Raw genomic sequence first — 19,227 nt, 5'->3', positions numbered from 1 at the left:
CCTGCCTCTAGCTTTTTTGAAAAAAGGTTTATGGAAATATTAAAGATGAAAATAGAAGTCCAAGACTGGGTGCAGTGGCTCATACCTGTAATTCCAGCACTTTGCAAGTCTGAAGTGGTAGAATCACTTGAGGCCAGGAGTTCAAGAGCAGTTTGGACAACATAGTGAGGTCTCATCTCTATTTTATTTAAAAAAAAAAGAAGTTCAAGATTTTAAAATGTGTTTTAAAACTCCTACAAAACTTGTCAAAGTTGTTCCTTATTTTACAAAATAGCAACCAGTAAGGACAATAAAGGATATTAAAAACCATTACAACAGCATTTAAAACATGCAGTTTGTTTGATGTTTACCTTAAAAACATAAGTTGTTTTAAATAAAAAAGGAATTTAAAAGCTCTAGAAAGAGGCTTCACATTTTATGGCAATTTTTCTTCTGCCATCTTTTAGTTGATGGTAAAGTTTAGTTGATGGTAAAGAATGAGGAATTTGCTTCTGCTCCTACTGTCACTGTTTCTCAGTTTATAAAAGGGATTTTTTTGCTTCTAATCTGTCTGGGGACATCTGGTTGGGTAGGGAGTCATAGGGGGTGGGTTGTATCATTTGGAGGAGGGGCCTTGCTTAAATTTTCTTTACTCCCCTCACATGGGGAGATGGGGGAAGATATTGAGAACCTGTGCTTGTCTATATAATGTATGAGAGTTTATAACATCATTTCCTGATCTCCCCTGAGGACTCTACTGCAATCACTGGGAGGGATTTAGTTAAGTGTGGTCCTGTCCTTAAGTGTTAGTAATATTAGCCCTGACTATAATGATGACATCATCCCTACTAATATCATCATCATTGTGGAAAATACTCTAAAAGGACCCTGGCAGCAGACTCTAGCCCTTAATTGAGGCAAGAGAAATGTGTTTAGTAAATATAAGTGTTACCAGTGGAGGGTCTTGACTATGAGTCATCCAGGTTCTTGGTGTTTTGGACAAAGAATTGGACAAAATACCAAACAGAGCAATGGGAGACGAAAGCATAGATTTATTGAAGTGAAAGTACACTCCATAGGGTGGGAGCAGGCTTGAACAAGCCAAGAGCCCCAGTTGCAAATCTTCTGGGGTTTAAGTACCCGTTAGAGATTTGCTATTTTTTACTAAGTAATGAAGACTTGGCCCATGACCAGTCGGACTCTGAAGTGAAGTTATACCTTACACAAATGAAAACTTGGCCCTCAACCAATCTGAGGCTGATGTGAAGGCTTGGCCCTGGACCAGTCAGAGACTGAAGTGAAGTTACGCCCTCTGCAGATGAAGACTTGGCCTGCGACCAATTGGAGGCTGAAGTAAAGGCTTCCTGTCTCTAGACCCTATTCTCCTGCCTCACAAGAACATTTTGTGTGTGTGTGTGTGTGTGTGTGGCACACACACATACATAATGTCATGTATATACATAATATATATACATTATATATATACACATTATATATATATGTGTGTGTGTATATATATATATGATTCCCTCTTATGCTAGTGCTAGAAGAAGCATCCTAGGTCCTTAAAATGTCCCTTAGCTACATGTCTGCTTACAACTGCATGCTCCTATAAACATGGAATAGCAGACATTTTGAAACCTAAAGTTTTGGAATAACTGTCCTGGGTGATCTTTCAGCATTAACCCAAATATTGGAGAGCTGTTGGCAGTTTTGTTCTGTCCCCTGAGATTTCTGATGAGAAGTCAGGTGTTAATCTTATTAAGAATCCTGGCCGGGCACGGTGGCTCATGCCTGTAATCCCAGCACTTTGGGAGGCCCAAGCGGGTGGATCACGAGGTCAGGAGATCAAGACCATCCTGGCTAACATGGTGAAACCCCGTCTTTACTAAAAATACAAAAGACAATTAGCCGAGCATGCTGGCGGGCGCCTGTATCCCCAGCTACTCGAGGCTGAGGCAGGAGAATGGCGTGAACCCAGGAAGCAGAGTTTGCAGTGAGCCGAGATTGCACCACTGCACTCCAGCCTGGATGACAGAGCGAGACTCCATCTCAAAAAATATATATATATTTTTTGTATGTAATGAGCTCTTTTCTTGCTTTCAAGGCTATTTCTTGTCTTTCAACAGTTTGACCATGTTTAGCTTAGGCATGGATCTATTTTGGGTCTATTTTACTTGGAATTTGTTGCGCTTCTTGAATAAACAGTTTAATTTTTAAAAATCAAATTTAGAAATTATGGGAATTATTTGTTCAAATAATCTTTCTTTTTCTCTTCTTTTTTCTTCTGGAACTCCCATAATGTGTATGCTGGTGGGCTTGATGGTGTCCTGCAGGTCTCTAAGGTTCTAAATACGGTTAATTTTTAAAAATTGATACATAATGATTGCCCATATTTCTGGTTTACATATGGTATTTTGACACATGCATACAATGTATAATGATCAAATCTGGGTAAGTGGGATATCTATCACCTCAAGCATTTATCATTTCTTGTGTTGGGAACATTCCAAATCTCTTCTAGCTACTTTGAAATATACAATAAGCTATTGTTAAATGTATTTATCCTACTGTGTTATAGAACACTAGAACGTATTCCTTCTCACTGTAATTTTGTACTCATTAGCCAGCTTGTCTTCATTTTCCTCTATTTTCTTTTTTTAATTTTTTTTTTGAGTTGGAGTCTCACTCTTTCCCCCCAGACTGGAGTGCAGTGGCGCGATCTTGGCTCACTGCAAGCTCTGCCTCCCAGGTTCACGCCATTCTCCTGCCTCAGCCTCCTGAGTAGCTGGGACTACAGGTGCCCGCCACCATGCCCTGCTAATTTTTTGTATTTTTAGTAGAGACGGAATTTCATCATGTTAGCAAGGATGGTCTCGATCTCCTGACCTCGTGATCCACCCGCCTGGGCCTCCCAAAGTGCTGGGATTACAGGCATGAGCTACCGCGCCCAGCCATTTTCCTCTCTTTTCTATGCTTCCCGGACCCTTGTAACTGGCATTCTACTCTGTACCTCTATGAGATTAATTTTTGTTTGTTTAGCTCTTACATGTGAATGAGAACAAGTGATACTTGTCTTTCTGTGCCTGGCTTATTTTATTTATTATAATGTCCTCCAATTCTATTCATGTTGTGTCAAAGGACAGGATTTCATTTTTTTATGGCTGAATACTGCTTGACTGTTTATACACACCACACTTATTTTTTATCCATTCATCCATTGATGGACACTTACATTGATTTCATATCTCAACTATTGTGAATAGTGCTGCAATAAATGTGGGAGTGCAGATATCTCCTCAACATACTGATTTTCTTTCTTTTGGAAATATACCCAGCAATAGGATTGGTGGATCAGATGGTAGTACTGTTTTTAGTTTTTTTTCGAGGAGCCGCCATACTTTTTTTCATAATGGCTGTACTAATTTACATTTCCCTCAGCAGTGTGTAAGTTTCCTTTCTCCACATCTTTACCACAATTATCTTTTGTCTTTTTGAAAATAGCCATTCTAACTGGGGTGAGATAATATCTCACTGTGATTCTGATTTACATTTCTTCAATGATTAGTGGAGTTGATCAATTGCATGTATTCTTTTGAGAAATGCCTATCAGATCATTTGTTCATTTTAAAATTGGATTGTATTTGCTTTTTTGCTATTGAGTTCCTTATATATTCTGGTTATTAATCCCTTATCAGATGAATAGTTTGCAAATATTTTCTCCCATTCCTTAGGTTGACTCTTCACTCTTGATTGTTTTCTTTGCTGTGCAGAAGTTTTTTAGCTTGATATAATCCAATTTGTCTATTTTTGCTTTTGTTGCCTGTGTTTCAGGGGTCTTATCCAAAAAATCTTGGCCCGGCCGGGCCTGGTGGCTCATGCCTGTAATCCCAGCACTTTGGAAGGCTGAGGTGGGCGGATCACGAGGTCAGGAGTTTGAGACCAGCCTGGCAAACATGGTGAAACCCTGTCTCTACAAAAATTAGCTGGGCGTGGTGGTGCACGTACCAGTAATCCCAGGTACTTGGGAGGCTGAGGCAGGAGAATTGCTTGAACCTGGGAGGCGGAGGTTGCAGTGAGCCGAGATCATGCCACTGCCATGCAGCCTGGGCAACAGAGCAAGACTCTGTCTCAAAAAAAAAAAAATTAAAAAAAAAATCTTGCCCAGATCAGTGTTCTGAAGCATTCCCCAATGTTTTCTTCTAGTAGTTTCATGTCTTACATTTAACTCTTTAATCCATTTTGATTTGACTTTGTATATGGTGAGAGATTGGGGTCTAGTTTCATTTTGCATGTGGTTATCCCGTTTTCCTAGCACATTTTATTCAAGATAATGTCCTTTTCCCAATGTATGTTTTTGGCACCTTTGTTGAAAATGAGTTCACTGTAGATATGTGGATTTATTTCTGGCTTCTCTATTCTGTTCCATCGGTCTGTGCATCTGTTTTTATGTTAGTACGATGTCTCTTTTTATGTTAGTACCATGCTGTTTTGGCTACTATAGCTTTGTATTAATAGTATATTTTGTATTAATAGTATTAATAATACATTTTGTATTAATAGTATATTTTGAAGTCAGATAGTGGGATGCCTCCAGCTTTGGTTTTCTTTCTTTCGTTTCTTTCTTTTGGTTTCTTTCTTTTGGTTTCTTTCTTTGGTTTTCTTTCTTTTCTTTCAAAGTTTAAGATTGCTTTGAGTATTAAGGATCTTTTTGTGGTTTCATACAGTTTTTTTTTCTATTTCTGTAAAGAATGTCACTGGTATTTTAATGGGGATTGCATTGAATCTATAGATCACTTTGGGTAGTATGGACATTTTGACAATATTAATTCTTCTAATTCATTAGCATGGAATATCTTTTCATTTTTTGGTGTTCTCTTCCATTTCTTTCATCAGCGTTTTACAGTTTTCTTTGTAGATATTTTTTACTTCTTTGCTTAAATTTATTCTTATATTTTGTTTTGTTTGGTAGCTATTGTGAATGGGATTGTTTTCTTGATTTCTTTTTCAGATTGTTCGCTGCATATATAAATGCTACTTTTTTGTATGTTGATTTTGTATCCTGCAACTTTACTGTATTCGATATTATATGTTTCTAAATATAAAATCATGGTTCTGCAAACAAGTATAATTCGACTTTTTCCTTTCCAATTTGGATGCCCTGTCTTTCTTTCTCTTGCGTAACTGCTCTGGCTAGGGTTTCCAGTACTATGTTGAATAGGAGTAGTGAAAGTGGACATCATTGTCTTTTTCCAGATTGTAGAGGAAAGGCTTTCAATTTTTCCCTGTTTAGTATGATGTTAGCTGCAGGTTGGTCATATATGGCCTTTATTGTTTTGAGGTATGTTTCTTCTATACCCAGTTTGTTGGTTTTTTTTTTTTCATGAAGGAAGGGATGTTGAATTTTATCACATGCTTTTTTAGTATCTATTGAAATGATAATATGGTTTTTGTCTTTGTTCTGTTAATGTGATATATCACATTTATTGACTCATGTATGTTGAACCATACTTGCATCCCTGGCTAAATGAAGTTAACTTTTTCCTAATTATTTTTTCTGTTTCTCACACTATACAATCTCATTTGACATATCTGCAGTTTACTGATTTTTTTCTTCTAGTTCTAATCTGCTTTTGAACATTTCTCATGCATTTTTTATTTCAGATTTTGTGCATTTCAATAATTTTTTTGTTTTTTGTGGTTTTTAATAATATTTATCTTATTTTTGGGGGTGAGAAACATTGTTTTCATATTTTTCTTTAATTCTTAAGTTTTTTTCAGTTTATTAATCCTTTTGTGAAAAATCTATGCAGTCAGCACAGAGGAAGTCATTAGTCATTGCAGAATCCATACTCCTACTGTTACCCAATCTCTAGCTCACTTTTTGCTGGCACCATTGGCCTTTGCAGTCCACCTGACTTTCTTCATTCTGTTCTTGCATTTCTTTTGCTGTTTTCTTAAGGTCTTTTTCTTCTCATACAGGCAATGTCTTGTAAGTCTATATTTACGTTCATTTTTCTTTGCATAATCCAAAGAATTATAAAATCATGCCAAAGCCAGTTGTCTTGCCACCACTAAAACAGGTTCTGAATCCAAATTCAAAGATGACATCCAGTGTGGTATTGTACATTTTGGCTAGTTTCCCCCAAATTTCTGTCTTAGGTACTGTTGCCTTCCCAGGGTGAAGGACACTGATGCCCATTTGTTTCCTCTGAAGTAGTTGGTAGGTCATGAACTTCCTCGTTGAAATAGTTACTGTTTTGTTTGTGATGGCAGTCGATCCTTAGGCAGCCAGGAAGTAGGGGAAAAGTTTCTTTAATTCTTGAAACATCATTTCTTTTAGTTCTTTGAATATATTTACTATGGGTGATTTAAAGCCTTTGTATAGCAAGTCTAATATCTGGGCTTCCTCAAGGGCGGTTTCTATTGATTGCTTTTTCCCCTTGTTTACAAGCCACACTTTCCTGATTTTTTTGCCTGACAATTTTTTTGTTGACAAGTGTACATTTTCATGGTACCATTAATATGGCAACTCATAGTCTTCCCTTTCCATCGTTTGTTGTTGCTCTTCGATTAGGACTTTGCTGTGATAATTATCTAAAGTCTATATGAAATTTCTACTTCATTAGCTAGTTATCAGGTGATGTGTGGGTTAAGACTTCTTTTTAAATGCCTTGAACCAATATATCTCTCTCCCTTTGCCAGGGCCTTATGTATATGTTGGGGCATAATTTCAATTCTCCATCAGTTAAAAACTCTGCTTTCATTTTAACTTCCTGCTTTCTCAGATCCTCAGGGTCAAACAAAAGTGAGAGATTAGGGCCTTTGCAGGTTGTACCTGGGCATGTGCACAATTCTGCATATGCATGTGGCCTTTCACAGCTCCAAGAATATGACGGAGCTTTTCAAAGCAAGTCTCCTGTGTACATCTCATTTCCCTAATTTTCCTTTTCAGTTTTTTTTTAACTTATTATTATTTTTTTGAGACAAGGTCTTGCTCTGTTGCTCAGGCTGGAGTGCAGTGGTGCAATCCCAGCTCACTGCAGCTTTGATCACCTGGGCTCAAGAAGCCTTAGGCTCCTGAGTAGCTGGGACTACAGGCACATGCCCCCATGCCCAGCTAATTTTATTTTTTATTTTTAGTAGAGATAAGGTCTCACTCTGTTGCCCAGGCTGGTCTTGAACTCCCGCGCTCAAGCAGTCATCCCACCTTGTCCTCCCAAAGTGCTGGGATTATAGGCGTGAGTCACCGCACCTGGCCTCTTTTTCAGTTTTTGGACCAGTCTCTTGTTTACTCCAAATGGGATCTCTGTCTCAGGCAGCTGCAATGTTAAGCAATTGCCACTGTATATTCTTAGGTCAAGTAAAGACATGTCCTATGAATCTAGTTTTGTCAGAGACCTGCCTGACAGGTCAACTAGTGACAGATCTCTGGGGATGCAGCTTTGTTGTTATTAATTCCAACACTGTTCTGTCCCCTCCAGTGACTGGTATACCGCTGATTTTTACAAGTACTATGGTTGTGAGTCTGCTGGTTTTCAAGTATGCCATGGAGCTTGGGAGAGATGGATGAGTATAGGGCAAGTTAAAAAGTTACAAAGCTCACTATTCTTACTGAGATTCAGCCATTTTCTTAAATATACACTAGCCTTTGCAAGACTTTGGTTAATTTAGGATTTCTGCAAAAGTTTATAAAGACCTTTTTTTCCCCGTTTTCCTGTTGTTTTATGGAGGATTGGATTTACTGAGGCAAAGTTCTAACTTCAACATTTAGGAAGTGAGGCAGGAGAATAGGGTTTGGAAACAGGGAGCCTTCATCCTCTGATTGGTCACAGGCCAAGTCTTCATTTGCAATAGGGTGTAACTTCACTTCAGCCTCTGATTGGTCAGAAGCTGAACCTTCACTTCAGCCTCTGATTGATCATGAGCCAAGTCTTCATTTACATAGGGTGTAACCTATAGGAAACCTCTAAAGGGTATTTAAACCCCAGAAGATTTGCAACCAGGGCTCTTAAGCTGCTTGCTCAAGCCTGCTCCCACTCTGTAGAGTGTACTTTCACTTCAATAAATCTGTGCTTTTGTTGTTTCATTCTTTCATTGCTTTGTTTGTGCATTTTGTTCCATTCTTTGTTCAACATGACAAAAACCTGGACAACTCCTAGTCAAGACCCTCCACCAGTATCAGAAGTGCTTCTCCCAACGTCTGCCTTTTTTTTTTTTTTTTTTTTTTTTGAGACGGAGCCTCGCTCTGTCACCCAGGTTGGACTGCAGTGGTGTGATCTCTGCTCACTGCAACCTCTGCCTCCCACGTTCAAGAGCGTCTCCTGCCTCAGCCTCCCGAGTAGCTGGGACTATAGGCACATGCCACCACATGTGGCTAATTTTTTGTATTTTTAGTAGAGATGGGGTTTCACTGTGTTGGCCAGGATGGTCTCATCCCTGGACTTCATGATCCACCCACCTCAGCCTCCCAAAGTGCTGGGATTACAGGCATGCGCCACTGTGCCCAGCCATGTCTGCCTTTTAACTGGAGTCTTTTGACTACTTATTTTTAGTATATCAATAGCTTGGCTTGAAATCTATTATCTTACTTTTTTTGTATTTGTTTCATAAAAGTTTTTTTCCTATCCTTTCTTGAGTTATTTGAATACTTCTTAGTATTCTGTTTTTTCTTTCTTATTGACTTAATAGTTATACCAGTTTTGTTTGTAAATATGATTATTTTGAAGTTTATTGATGCTAGGAAGTATCATGTTGGGGTCCCTGGAGGTCCTCTGTATCCTTTTAGAGGTCCAAGGGGTTAAAAATATTTTTGTAATGACAATAGAGGTTTTTTGTCTTTTAAAATTCATTTTCTCTTATGAGTGTACAATAGTTTTTCCAGAGTCTACATGATGTGTGATGATCTCATTCCCCTGACAGCTAATGGAGTCTCTGCTTATGTTTAAAAGTTTCCAAGTTTTAATTTTTAATTAGGTAAATATTAAGAGATATTACCCAGCTAAACAAAAGGGCTTTGAGGCACATGATAATTTTTAAGGATGCAAAGTATTTCTGAGACCATAGAGTTTGAGAACCACTGTTCCTGGGTTTGCAATGTGCATATTGAACTTATTATAGTGTACTTATAAATAAAATTGTACCCAACAGTGCAATTTTATTTTCCTCTATGTTTTGTACTGGCTTTAGCATGAGTTTTATCTCTATAGGGTATAATCTCCACAATATTATATTATTTTTCTTTTAAGGAAAACATATAATAAATATAATTGTTAGGTTAGTTTAAGACACCATATTTTGTAATATATTTAATAATTTATCAATTTTTACTGCATAATGTCTAATTCAAACATAAATATTATATTGGAAAACAACATTGTATTGGCTTCCTATTGCTCATCTAACAAATTACGACAAATTTAGTGGCTTAAAACAACACATATTTATTAATACCATAGTTTTGGAGGTCACATGTATGAAATAGGCCTCACTGGGCTGAAGTCACGGTGTCAGCAAAGCCAGGAATGGCCGATTTAATCTTTCTCTCAAGAAACCCTGTCTCTAATTCTGACTCTTCAGCCTCACAGATTCCCATTTAAGGACACTTATGATTTCATTGGGCTCACCTGGATAATCCACATTAATCGCAGTATCTCAAAGTCAGTTGATTAACCATCTTAATTCCATCTAAAACCTTAATTCCACTTTGCCATGGAACCTAACATAATCACAGGTTCTAGATTAGGAGGTCGTCATTTTTAAGGTGATGAAATTATTCTGCCTACTACACGCATTCGTAGTGAAATTAGTTAACAGATAGTATATTATAATCCTCTCTATAAATTGTGAACTAGTTCAAGAACAGTAATATTCTTTTACTAAGTGCAGAATAACCGCATATCATGCCCAAGGGCACAGAACATGCTAAATGTGAAAAAAGAACATTTGATATTTAAGGTCAGCAGATTTCCCAAGGGTAGACTGCCCTATCAAGTACTTTGGATTATAGTCCTAAAATGTCCATTTTTCCTAATTATATTATTACATTGCAAATCTTGCCCTTGTTTAGTAATTTACAATATCCCATTTATTTTTACACATTTTATATGTTAAAATTTAGACAGTCTTAAAGGATCTAATGGAAGGTAATGGTTTAATTAAAGGATTTAATGTAAGGCACAGAGGCTAGTGCATAATAAATGCTAAATAAAAAAACATTATTTATAATAGGTTTTTAGATATGGCAGCTGTTTTTCAGGAAGTCCAGTGAGATACAGAAATGACCTGTCCAGTATTATGCCATGGGTAGAAGAATTGGGAACTCCAAACCTATACATCTTTCACAAAGAGTGAAAGCTTTCCACAGGAACTAATTTTTTTTAAAAGCAATACTTTTCTATATCATTAAACCCAAAAATATAATTGATTCAGTTCATAATTAATTCTATATTTGGTACTATAAGAAGAGATGAAAATGCCTCCAATAGGCTTTGTTATAGTCTACTTTGAATGAAATCATCCATAGTATCAAAAATAAAAGTCCTTTATGGAGAATTGGGAAAGGTGATTTGTTCTTGCCTGAATAATGATTATATAAATATATAGATGTATGCTTCTTTCTTTACAGTCTTGAAATCTGTGGGATCCACAACTCAAATTGACTCATCAAATGCCACAGGGACTGTGAACAGAAATATTTTGAAAGATATTACCTGAGGGGTTTTGCTCTGAGCCCAGTTATGAGCAGACAGGCTTGGTCTATGCCTTCTCAATGTATTCTAAGAATTTATGACAGCTCAGGGGCTTAAAATATCAGCACATTTAGTAGTGCAGATACTCTATTAATTCTAAAACAATACATATTAAAGAAATGCTTGTATGAAAGCAAGATTATTTTAGTTACCTATTCGTACATATTTTTTGTGGATTAAGGTAATTTTTAATGCCATGATTATATAGTTTCACTAAATATTGAACATATTACAGGAGCACTTCGCTTTGTCAATTCATAAAAATATATTTAAGGAATACACGGTCAGGTGTGGTAGCACATGTCTGTTCTCCTAGCACTTTGGGAGGCCAAGGTGGGTGGATCGAGACCAGGAGTAAAGGAGTTCGAGAACAGCCTGAAAAAAATGGTAAAACCCTGTCTCTGTCAAAAAATACAAAAATTACCCAGGCATGGCGGTGCATGCCTGTAGTCCCAGCTACTCGGGAGGCTGAGGTGAGAGGATCGTTTCAGCCTGGGAAGTCGAGGCTGCAATGAGCTGAAATTGTGCCACACTCCAGCCTGGGTGACAGAGTGAGACCCTGCCTCAAATATATATGTGTGCGTGTGTATGGGGCGGGGATGTATTTTAAGGAGTACAAATTTATATAAAACAGTTTAAAAATTGAAATAAAAAATCAAACATGAACAATTTTATTTTTTTAATCTTTGTTAAATCTGCCTACTTCATATTCATTAGTGTGAGTAATCAAGAATTAACTGTTCACACAGATTATTTTTCTTATTCTGACCCACTGTATATGTTCTTCAATTTAGGATTATTCCAAACTCCTTCTACCTCTTGGTTATGTGAGTTGGATTCCTTCTTTAGATGTCTCTCATTCAAGAGCAGTTTAAATAGTGGGACTGATTTTTTTGGTTGGGGAGATGGTTGCCTGAGTAGCTTACCTTTAAGTCCTTAGAGTCCTTTCCCAGTCTTAGGCCAACTTCCCATATTTGTTCTCCTTTTCTTCGTAACTAAATGCTAGGGACTGTTTATTCTACTCCTTCTACCAACTCTACTGCCACTCAGTCTACCTTGGGATTCCTCTTAAAACTAGCGGTCAGGTGAGACGGGACTTATTATGTTCCCCTAAGTATCCCCTAGCTCAGGACTCTTAAATTACAAAGGCCCCAAAATTTTAAGAAAGATCTTCCAGGCTTCAGTCTCAATCTTTCCTCTTTCCGAATTTTCTATTTTTCCAGGTCAGGCTAACTGATTGGATTGATTGGGTTTTAGCAAGGAAGCTTGAGGGTGAAGTAGTTCTTTTTAAGCATCCTCTCTCAAGGAGATCATTTGTATTTCTGGCTGGACTTATAGAACAATGCTTTTCGACTGATTTCATGTGATCAGACACAGAAAATAATGGTATCTTTATGGCATACATGGTGTCACAGAAAAGACTGTGGCTATCTGTGCCTGCAGGCTATGGGTTCTCTGGGCCCTACCCTGCTACTCTGAAGAAATAAACACCTCAGGCCAACTGTAACCTGTTTTCAGTGGATTTCCCTTTCTCACCTTTGGGAAGCTGTAATTTAAATAAAGAAGGTAACTAGCTCCAGGTGCCTCCCTGGAATAGAAGCCCCCTTGGACTACTTATTTTTTTGCTGGTATATGGAAATTAGACAAGTGTTCCTATTGGTTCATGTTGCCCTTTGAAGTTTCAGTGCTATCTGCCAAATGCACAGAACTGGAGCAGTAGGACTATTTACGATTCATGTTTCCTATTGAAATACTGTTCTTAGCTACTAAGTACTAAGGTACTTTTGTGTAAAGCATTGAGACATGACTCTGCATGCTAGGTGTTGAGTGCACAGTGATAGTGGTAGTCAAGTATTGGTTTCGAAATTTGACAGAAGTTTTCCAATTTGGTGTGATTACCTTAAGTCCAGCTATACCAGAGTGTTTTCTTCAAGGCTTACAATAGTGAAAGATAACAATTAAATTTTTAAGAGTAATTGCTGTCAGTAGGAGCATAAACTTTCTTCCCTTTATTCTTATTGACAGCTTGAGTCTTCATCCTTTAGGTCCCAGTTTAAATATAATCGGGAAGACTTTTCACACTAACTCATGTAAGTGTCCCTGTCATTCTGTTAGTTCCCCCCCTCCCTTTTTTTTGGCTAGTTTTTCTTGGGACTTTGCATATATACATATTTGTTTGTTTCTGGTCTGTTAGTCCCATTAGTGTATAAGCTCCTTGAGAGGAGTTTCCATGTCCAGCTTATTCACAATCGTACCCTAGGTTTCCAGTATAAAGCCTAACAAACAATGCATTTAATCAATGAAATTCTTGACATTTTTGTGAAAAGCATTTATTTGATACTTAATTTTTCTTTTTTTTTTTTTTTTGAGACAGGGTCTTGCTGTGTCACCCAGGGTGGAGTGTGGTGGGGCAGTCATGGCTTACTGCAGTCTCCACCCCCTGGGCTCAAGTGATTCTTCCACCTCAGCCTCCTTAGTAGCTGGAACTACAGGTGCACACCACCATACCCAGCCAATTTTTAAAATTCTTGTAGAGACAGAGGTCTCACTTTGTTGCCCAGGCTGGTCTCAAACTCCTGGCCTCAAGTGATTAAATTTTTAAAATAATGTATTTTTTCTTTATTTTTCCAATTTCTATAAAAAATGGAAATATTTTTTATTATTCATTAACGTTGGGTAACACTTTATATAACCTTTCCCTTTGTGTTATATGGAAGTCTAAATTTACAGAATACTTTAAAACCCCACGGCAACACAAAACCCACATTTGTCCGTGTTCCTTCCATAATTTGAAAACTTTGCCTTTTTCCCTTACACTGACTTGAAGCCTGGCAGCTTGGGCCTAATTTACAAGGCACTAAGTAAGTACTCTCTTAAAAAACAGAGAGTGAGGATGCCCTGTTTCACAACTTAATTCCAAAAAGCCAAGTCAGACGAAATCGACCCACTTTCCTGCTAAGGGTTTGTCCCAAGAGGCGAGCTCTTCTCTGTCCGCTCCAGCCAAGCTGGCCGATTGCCCCTGAGCACTGGACACAACCTTGGTGACCCGGTTTCGGGTCAGGGTTACTTTCCAATTGTTAGGCACGACTTTGTGCGTGCGTACGAGACTGGACTCGGAGGTGCGCATTTGGGGCGTAGCCGAGCCATTTAAACCAGCGAATCCGCGTTCACCTTGTCCTTCCACCTCTGCCCTATCTCGGCAGATGCTCCACGGATTTGCACGAACTCCCGAGTCTTGACCTTCCTCCCCTCTCCGGGCTGCCGGGACAACTCGGGGCGGCCACTTCTTGCCAGGAGGCGTAAGTAAGGAGGAAGTTAGAAAAGCTGAACTAGGTCTACGGCACGCTCTGCAACACAGTCGGGGAGACGCTTCAGAGGGCCGGAGAGGGAGGCAAGTTGCAACGGCGCGAAGGGGGCGGGCCGGCTTGGGCCGCTCGCATTTCCTGTGACAGGGGCTGCCCCAGCCTCTCCTTCTCCCGCGGCGGCGGGACCATTTCCTGAATCGCTGAAGCGGAGGGAGGACTAGGGCGCGACTCTACCATTAGCGCAAAGGGCCAGGGGGTGCCCATAAGGAGAGCTCGGGGGATGCGAGGACGGTCAAGAAAGTTCGGCCGGGGCTAGGGGTCCCCCAGAGTGCGCAGAAGCGAGACGTCCCTGGGCCAGAGTGCCTCCTTCAGGCCTGCCCCGCCGCCCGTCCGCTTGGCCCCGGAGCATCCCCCCTCCCCGCATTCCCGAGGTGGTTCAGCCCGAGAGGCCGGCGTCTCTCCCCCAGTTTGCCGTTCACCCGGAGCGCTCGGGACTTGCCGATAGTGGTGACGGCGGCAACATGTCTGTGGCTTTCGCGGCCCCGAGGCAGCGAGGCAAGGGGGAGATCACTCCCGCTGCGATTCAGAAGGTGAAACCGCGCGGGATTGGGGATGCCAGGCCCTTCCCGCCTCTGGGAGAGACAGACGGCGGGGGGAAGGGCCGGGCCCGGAGTCGACCGGGCCGGGCCAGGGGCCGAGGCGGAGGCGGGCCTGCTGGGAATCAGCAGTGTTTGGGAACCCGGCCTGCTGGCTGTGCCTGAGTGGGTGGCGGAAGAGGGTGAACCGGTTTTTCTCGTAGTCTTTCACGCATTTACGGGTTTTTCTACAGACACAAAAGCCCAAACAGCCGCCGCCTGATTTCTCTAGGGATGGGGCGGCGTTCGGGCTGCGGGGCGCGTGCGCCCGGCGGCGACCGCGCAGGGAAGGGCGTGTGTCGGCCCGGCGGCCCCGCGCGTTGCTCCGGAGTTACTTTGGCGTCGCCCCGCCCCGCGCGCCGCGGCTGCTTCGTGCGGACCACACCGCGGGTCGCGGCAGGCAGAGGGGAAGTCGGAGCGCTGGTCGCCGCCCTGCAAACTCAGCCGAGTTTGGGAGCTCTCAGGAGGACTTGGGGAACGCTGGAGGGAACCTTAGTAGAGTTTGAGGAGCGGGCAAGGAAGGTCCCCATGGACTCTGGGGTTATCCCCAGAGCCTCTTCTTCCCTTCTACGTCGCCGCCTATTCATTTATTCTGCAGCAAATATTTACTGAGCGCATATTTTAGGCGCTGAGGCTACTGTGGTGAGTCATGGTCCTTGCCTTCCTGGAGCTTACAGTCTAATGGTGGAGACTGTCGTGACCAGTTAATATAAGTCGTGTTAAATACACAGGGAGCTGCCTCCTTTTTAAAGGATAGAGCTGCTGCAGTCGCTGCTGTGTTACTGCCAGTCGGAACACAAAGGTTCTTTATTGTCCTCTACCCCTTGTTGCCTACAAGCAAGGCAGCATTCTAAATTTTACTGACCTAGACTTTCAGAAGTTGCTGCTGTATTTAGCAGTTTACTTTAAATATTTTTGTTTTGTTTTATGCTGTGTAGCAAAGATCAGAATAGAAAAAAAGGTCAAGTTTTAGTACCACTCAGACCACGTAGATTATGCTAATCGGTTTCTGTTTACTGTCAGGTTTTTCGTAGTGTGGCTTTTGACATTTGCCCAACTGTTGCTTTATTTTATGAACAAACGGGCTTGGCAGTGCCTGGAAATGCAGTGCTTTCATATAGTGCTCTGAGTTAAGTCTGCAGCCTGGCAAACAGCTCCAAGTACATACTCAAGCAAAACTGAGTTTCTGGAGGGCTCACCTTTTTTATTTTTGTACACAGGAAAAGTCCAGAGTTTTTCTTTTTTTCTATAGTTTCTGTTACATAAGTCTGAAGATATTTATCATGGATAATAATTAATTCGGAGGATGCTGATCAATTATTTTCCATTCTCAGCTGAACAGAAAAATGGGCTCCAAATTAATTGGCTTATTCTACAATGGGAGAGATTGATATTAGATGTGAGACAGATATTTTAATGGTGAAGTTCAATAGTTTGAGGAATATACTAGAGATAATAAGTTGTGAAATCATTAGGTTGAGGACTGGATTCGTGCTTTTTAAGGACTTTTTTTGGTCATCCAATGATTCTATTTAAGAAATAACTGCATTTATTAGCAGATCATGTTAGTGGTTTTTTTTTTCCCCCAGTAAGTGAAGATTATGATTCACGTGCATAAAAAAGTGACAGTTAATGTTAAATGGATGTTCCTTTTATTTAGATCGCGTGATTATGGTATTGTGCTAATACTTTTGAATCCTGGTAGGGTGGGGCAGGTTCTGGAGGAGCATCTCCTGAGTCCCTTGATCTTACAGCTGAATCAGCCCCTGAAAACTTAAGTGACTTGCTCAAAATGGCAAAACTGGCACTGAAACTAACTGGCCTTTTAATTGCTACAATCAGTACTCTTTCTTCAGCTCCACTTTACTTAGATGAATTATTTAACCCTCAAAGCCAAGATTGCTTTGAATGTTAAAAGATGATAGAATGATAAATCGGTATGTTTTTCCTATTAAACTTTTGAGACAGCATAATTATGAAGTAAACTCATAAAGTCTGTAACAGATATACATGCATAGAAATTATTATGTTTAATTATTATCTCATAATTGGAGAGTCACAAAACCATGCTGTTATAAAACTTGGAAACTAACCAGCTACCTCATCAAGACTCCTGGGCTGAAGTTTTCATGTATTTATTTCATTCTGGAGAAGGACAGAATTTTTCTTTACTGCTCCAAAGCATTAGAATGATGAAAAGCCAACTCGGACTCTTAACTTTTAGTCTTAATTGGCTAAAGCTTCTATTACAGATAGCAGAGGTAATTAAATGTTTGATATAAAAGAATTCAGATTTTCCCTTCTGGGCTTGTTTATTCAGAGGGAGAATAATTGGAATATTAAAACATTATTGATTAAACACGATATCATTCCAAAGGTGTAAAAGTAAGATTTTTTTTGTGGTGAGCTGTCATATATATTAAAAGGACCCAAGGGGATTCAGTTTCTGTATAGATGAAACATTTCTAGAAATCTGAAGGGAAAAAACTCAGTTATTGAAAAGATTGTCCGTATGAACTGTGCATGGCATATTTTTACAAGAGATTTAAACAGTACGTAATGAAATTTTATGCAAGAGAGCTGCTGATACACTAATGTTGCTTTAAATTATATTTATTAAAATGAATTTTAAAATACTTTGTAACAGCGGGTAGCAACATTAACAAAGTCATTTTAAGGAAATTTTGTTTTTTTTATGTTTCCATGTTTGCTTAATGATTTATGATAGTAATGATTGTTTGCAGGGGACAGTATTTTGTTAAGGGATACGCTTTAGAGTTCTTGTACAAGCAGTATTTACTAATGCCCTCCCTTTCTGAATTTTCTAGTTTTTTATTTTACTTGATGCACTAGTTTTATGCTAAACCATTTCTAATTCTGTTTCAGATGTTGGATGACAATAACCATCTTATTCAGTGTATAATGGACTCTCAGAATAAAGGAAAGACCTCAGAGTGTTCTCAGTAAGATTGATAAGAAACTTTTTTTTTATTCAGTTTTTTGTATTGGTTAATTTTTTACTTTTTACTAACAGCTTTATTGAGATATAATTCACATACCATACAATTCACCTATTTTAATGTGTACAATTCAGTGTTTTTTAGTATATTCATAGAGTTGTGCTGGTATTACGTTAGTCAGTTTTACAGCATTTTTAACATCCCCAAAAGACACTGGGTATCCTTTGGCAGTCACTATCCCCCACCCCTCACCCCGTGACAACCACTAATCTACTCTCTGTGTGAGTTTGCCTGTTGTGACATTTCATATAGATGGATTGATGTACTATGTGGTCAGTTTTGACTCACATTTTTCACTTAGTGTAATACTTCTGAGGTTCATCCATGTTGAACCATGTTTCAGTACCTCATTCCTTTTTATTGGCAAGTATTTTTTTCCGTTATGCAGCTGTACCACATTTTATTTATCCATCGGTGATGGCCATTTGTGTTGTTTGTACTTTTGACTAATTTTGAATAATACTGCTATGAACATTTGTGTACAAGCTTTTGTGTGACTTGTTAATTTATAAAAGAAAACTTTCTTTGGGAGGAGATTGGGTATCACTTCGTTTCTTATACTTCTTACCCTGCATTATACAATAATGACTTCAAATATATGTATAGTCTGATCTGTGGGAAAGTTAGGTCTTGATTTATATAGGGTATTGAGTTGCATCCATGTATGTGGTGGAGAAAACAAAGCTTATATCTAATAAATAGAGAACTGATTGTCATTCATAAGGGCCAAACTTTCTTACTTTGAAGTGATGTATCTGAAGTAAATAGTATGTCCTAATAGAATCTGATGTGGTAGAATAAGTTGAATATATTATCAAAAGTAATTAGAATAGAACAGCACTGTCCATTAGAAATATAAATGGGAGCCACATGTGTGATTTTAAATTTTCTAGTAGACACAGTAAATGAGTAAAAAGCAGATGACATTAGTATTAGTAATACTTTTTATTTAACCTATTATTTCCAAAATAGTATCATTTCAGTATACAATTAGCATAAAGATATTGAGATATATTGCATTCTTTTCTTTGTTGTTCTAAATCTTGGAAACCTATTGTGTATCTTGCTTTAATAACACATCTCATTTTGGATTAGCCATATTTTACTGTGTGTAGTGGCTGCTATATTGGTCAACACAGCTGTAGAATACAGTTGACCCTTGGTAGCCATGGTGAATCGGTTCCAGGACTCCCCATGGATACCAAAGTCCCAGATGCCCGTGTCCCTGATATAAAATGGTATCGGATTTGCATATCACCTACTCACATCCTCCTGTAAACTTTAAATATTCTCTAGATTGCTCATAATACCTAATACAATGTAAATACTCTGTAACTACTTGTTATACTATATTGTTTAGGGAATAATAAGAAAAAAGCCTACATGTTCTTTTTTCTTTCAGAATATTTTCAATGCATGGTTGGTTAAAGGATGTGGAATCTGTGGATACTGAGGGCTGACTATTTTATTCTCATCCTTGTTTTGGGATGCATCTGTCTTTCCTAGAGACTTCACTGGTGTATCCTCAGGCAGATAA

The 19,227-nt window shown here is 39.1% G+C and overlaps 1 protein-coding gene and 1 pseudogene across 10 annotated transcripts in view; one reads left to right on the top strand and one right to left on the bottom strand.

The window, feature by feature from the left end:
* The window catches only part of SS18 (SS18 subunit of BAF chromatin remodeling complex), a 117,769-nt gene that overhangs the window by 28,698 nt on the left and 69,844 nt on the right, over positions 1 to 19,227 (top strand). The window contains exons 1-2 of one of the 10 annotated variants that reach the window (XM_055368353.1): positions 13,876 to 14,121; positions 17,557 to 17,633. The exons of 2 other annotated variants lie outside the window; for them this stretch is intronic. In XM_055368353.1, coding sequence (XP_055224328.1) covers positions 17,557 to 17,633 — 77 coding nt within the window. In that variant the 5' untranslated portion in view covers positions 13,876 to 14,121. Of the gene's footprint in view, positions 1 to 13,875; positions 14,122 to 14,157; positions 14,626 to 15,013; positions 15,313 to 17,554; positions 17,634 to 19,227 lie in introns of those variants that run through there. 7 more of the 10 variants (XM_004059264.5, XM_019014152.3, XM_019014158.3 and 4 more) reach the window with 7 other exon arrangements.
* On the bottom strand, positions 5,857 to 7,530 carry LOC101142747 (small ribosomal subunit protein eS24-like; annotated as a pseudogene).

The sequence above is a fragment of the Gorilla gorilla genome, chromosome 17, assembly GCF_029281585.2.
Source record: "Gorilla gorilla gorilla isolate KB3781 chromosome 17, NHGRI_mGorGor1-v2.1_pri, whole genome shotgun sequence".
NCBI classification, from domain to species: domain Eukaryota; kingdom Metazoa; phylum Chordata; class Mammalia; order Primates; family Hominidae; genus Gorilla; species Gorilla gorilla.
Note: the sequence above shows the minus strand (reverse complement) of the source record. Positions and strands in the feature narration are given on the sequence as shown.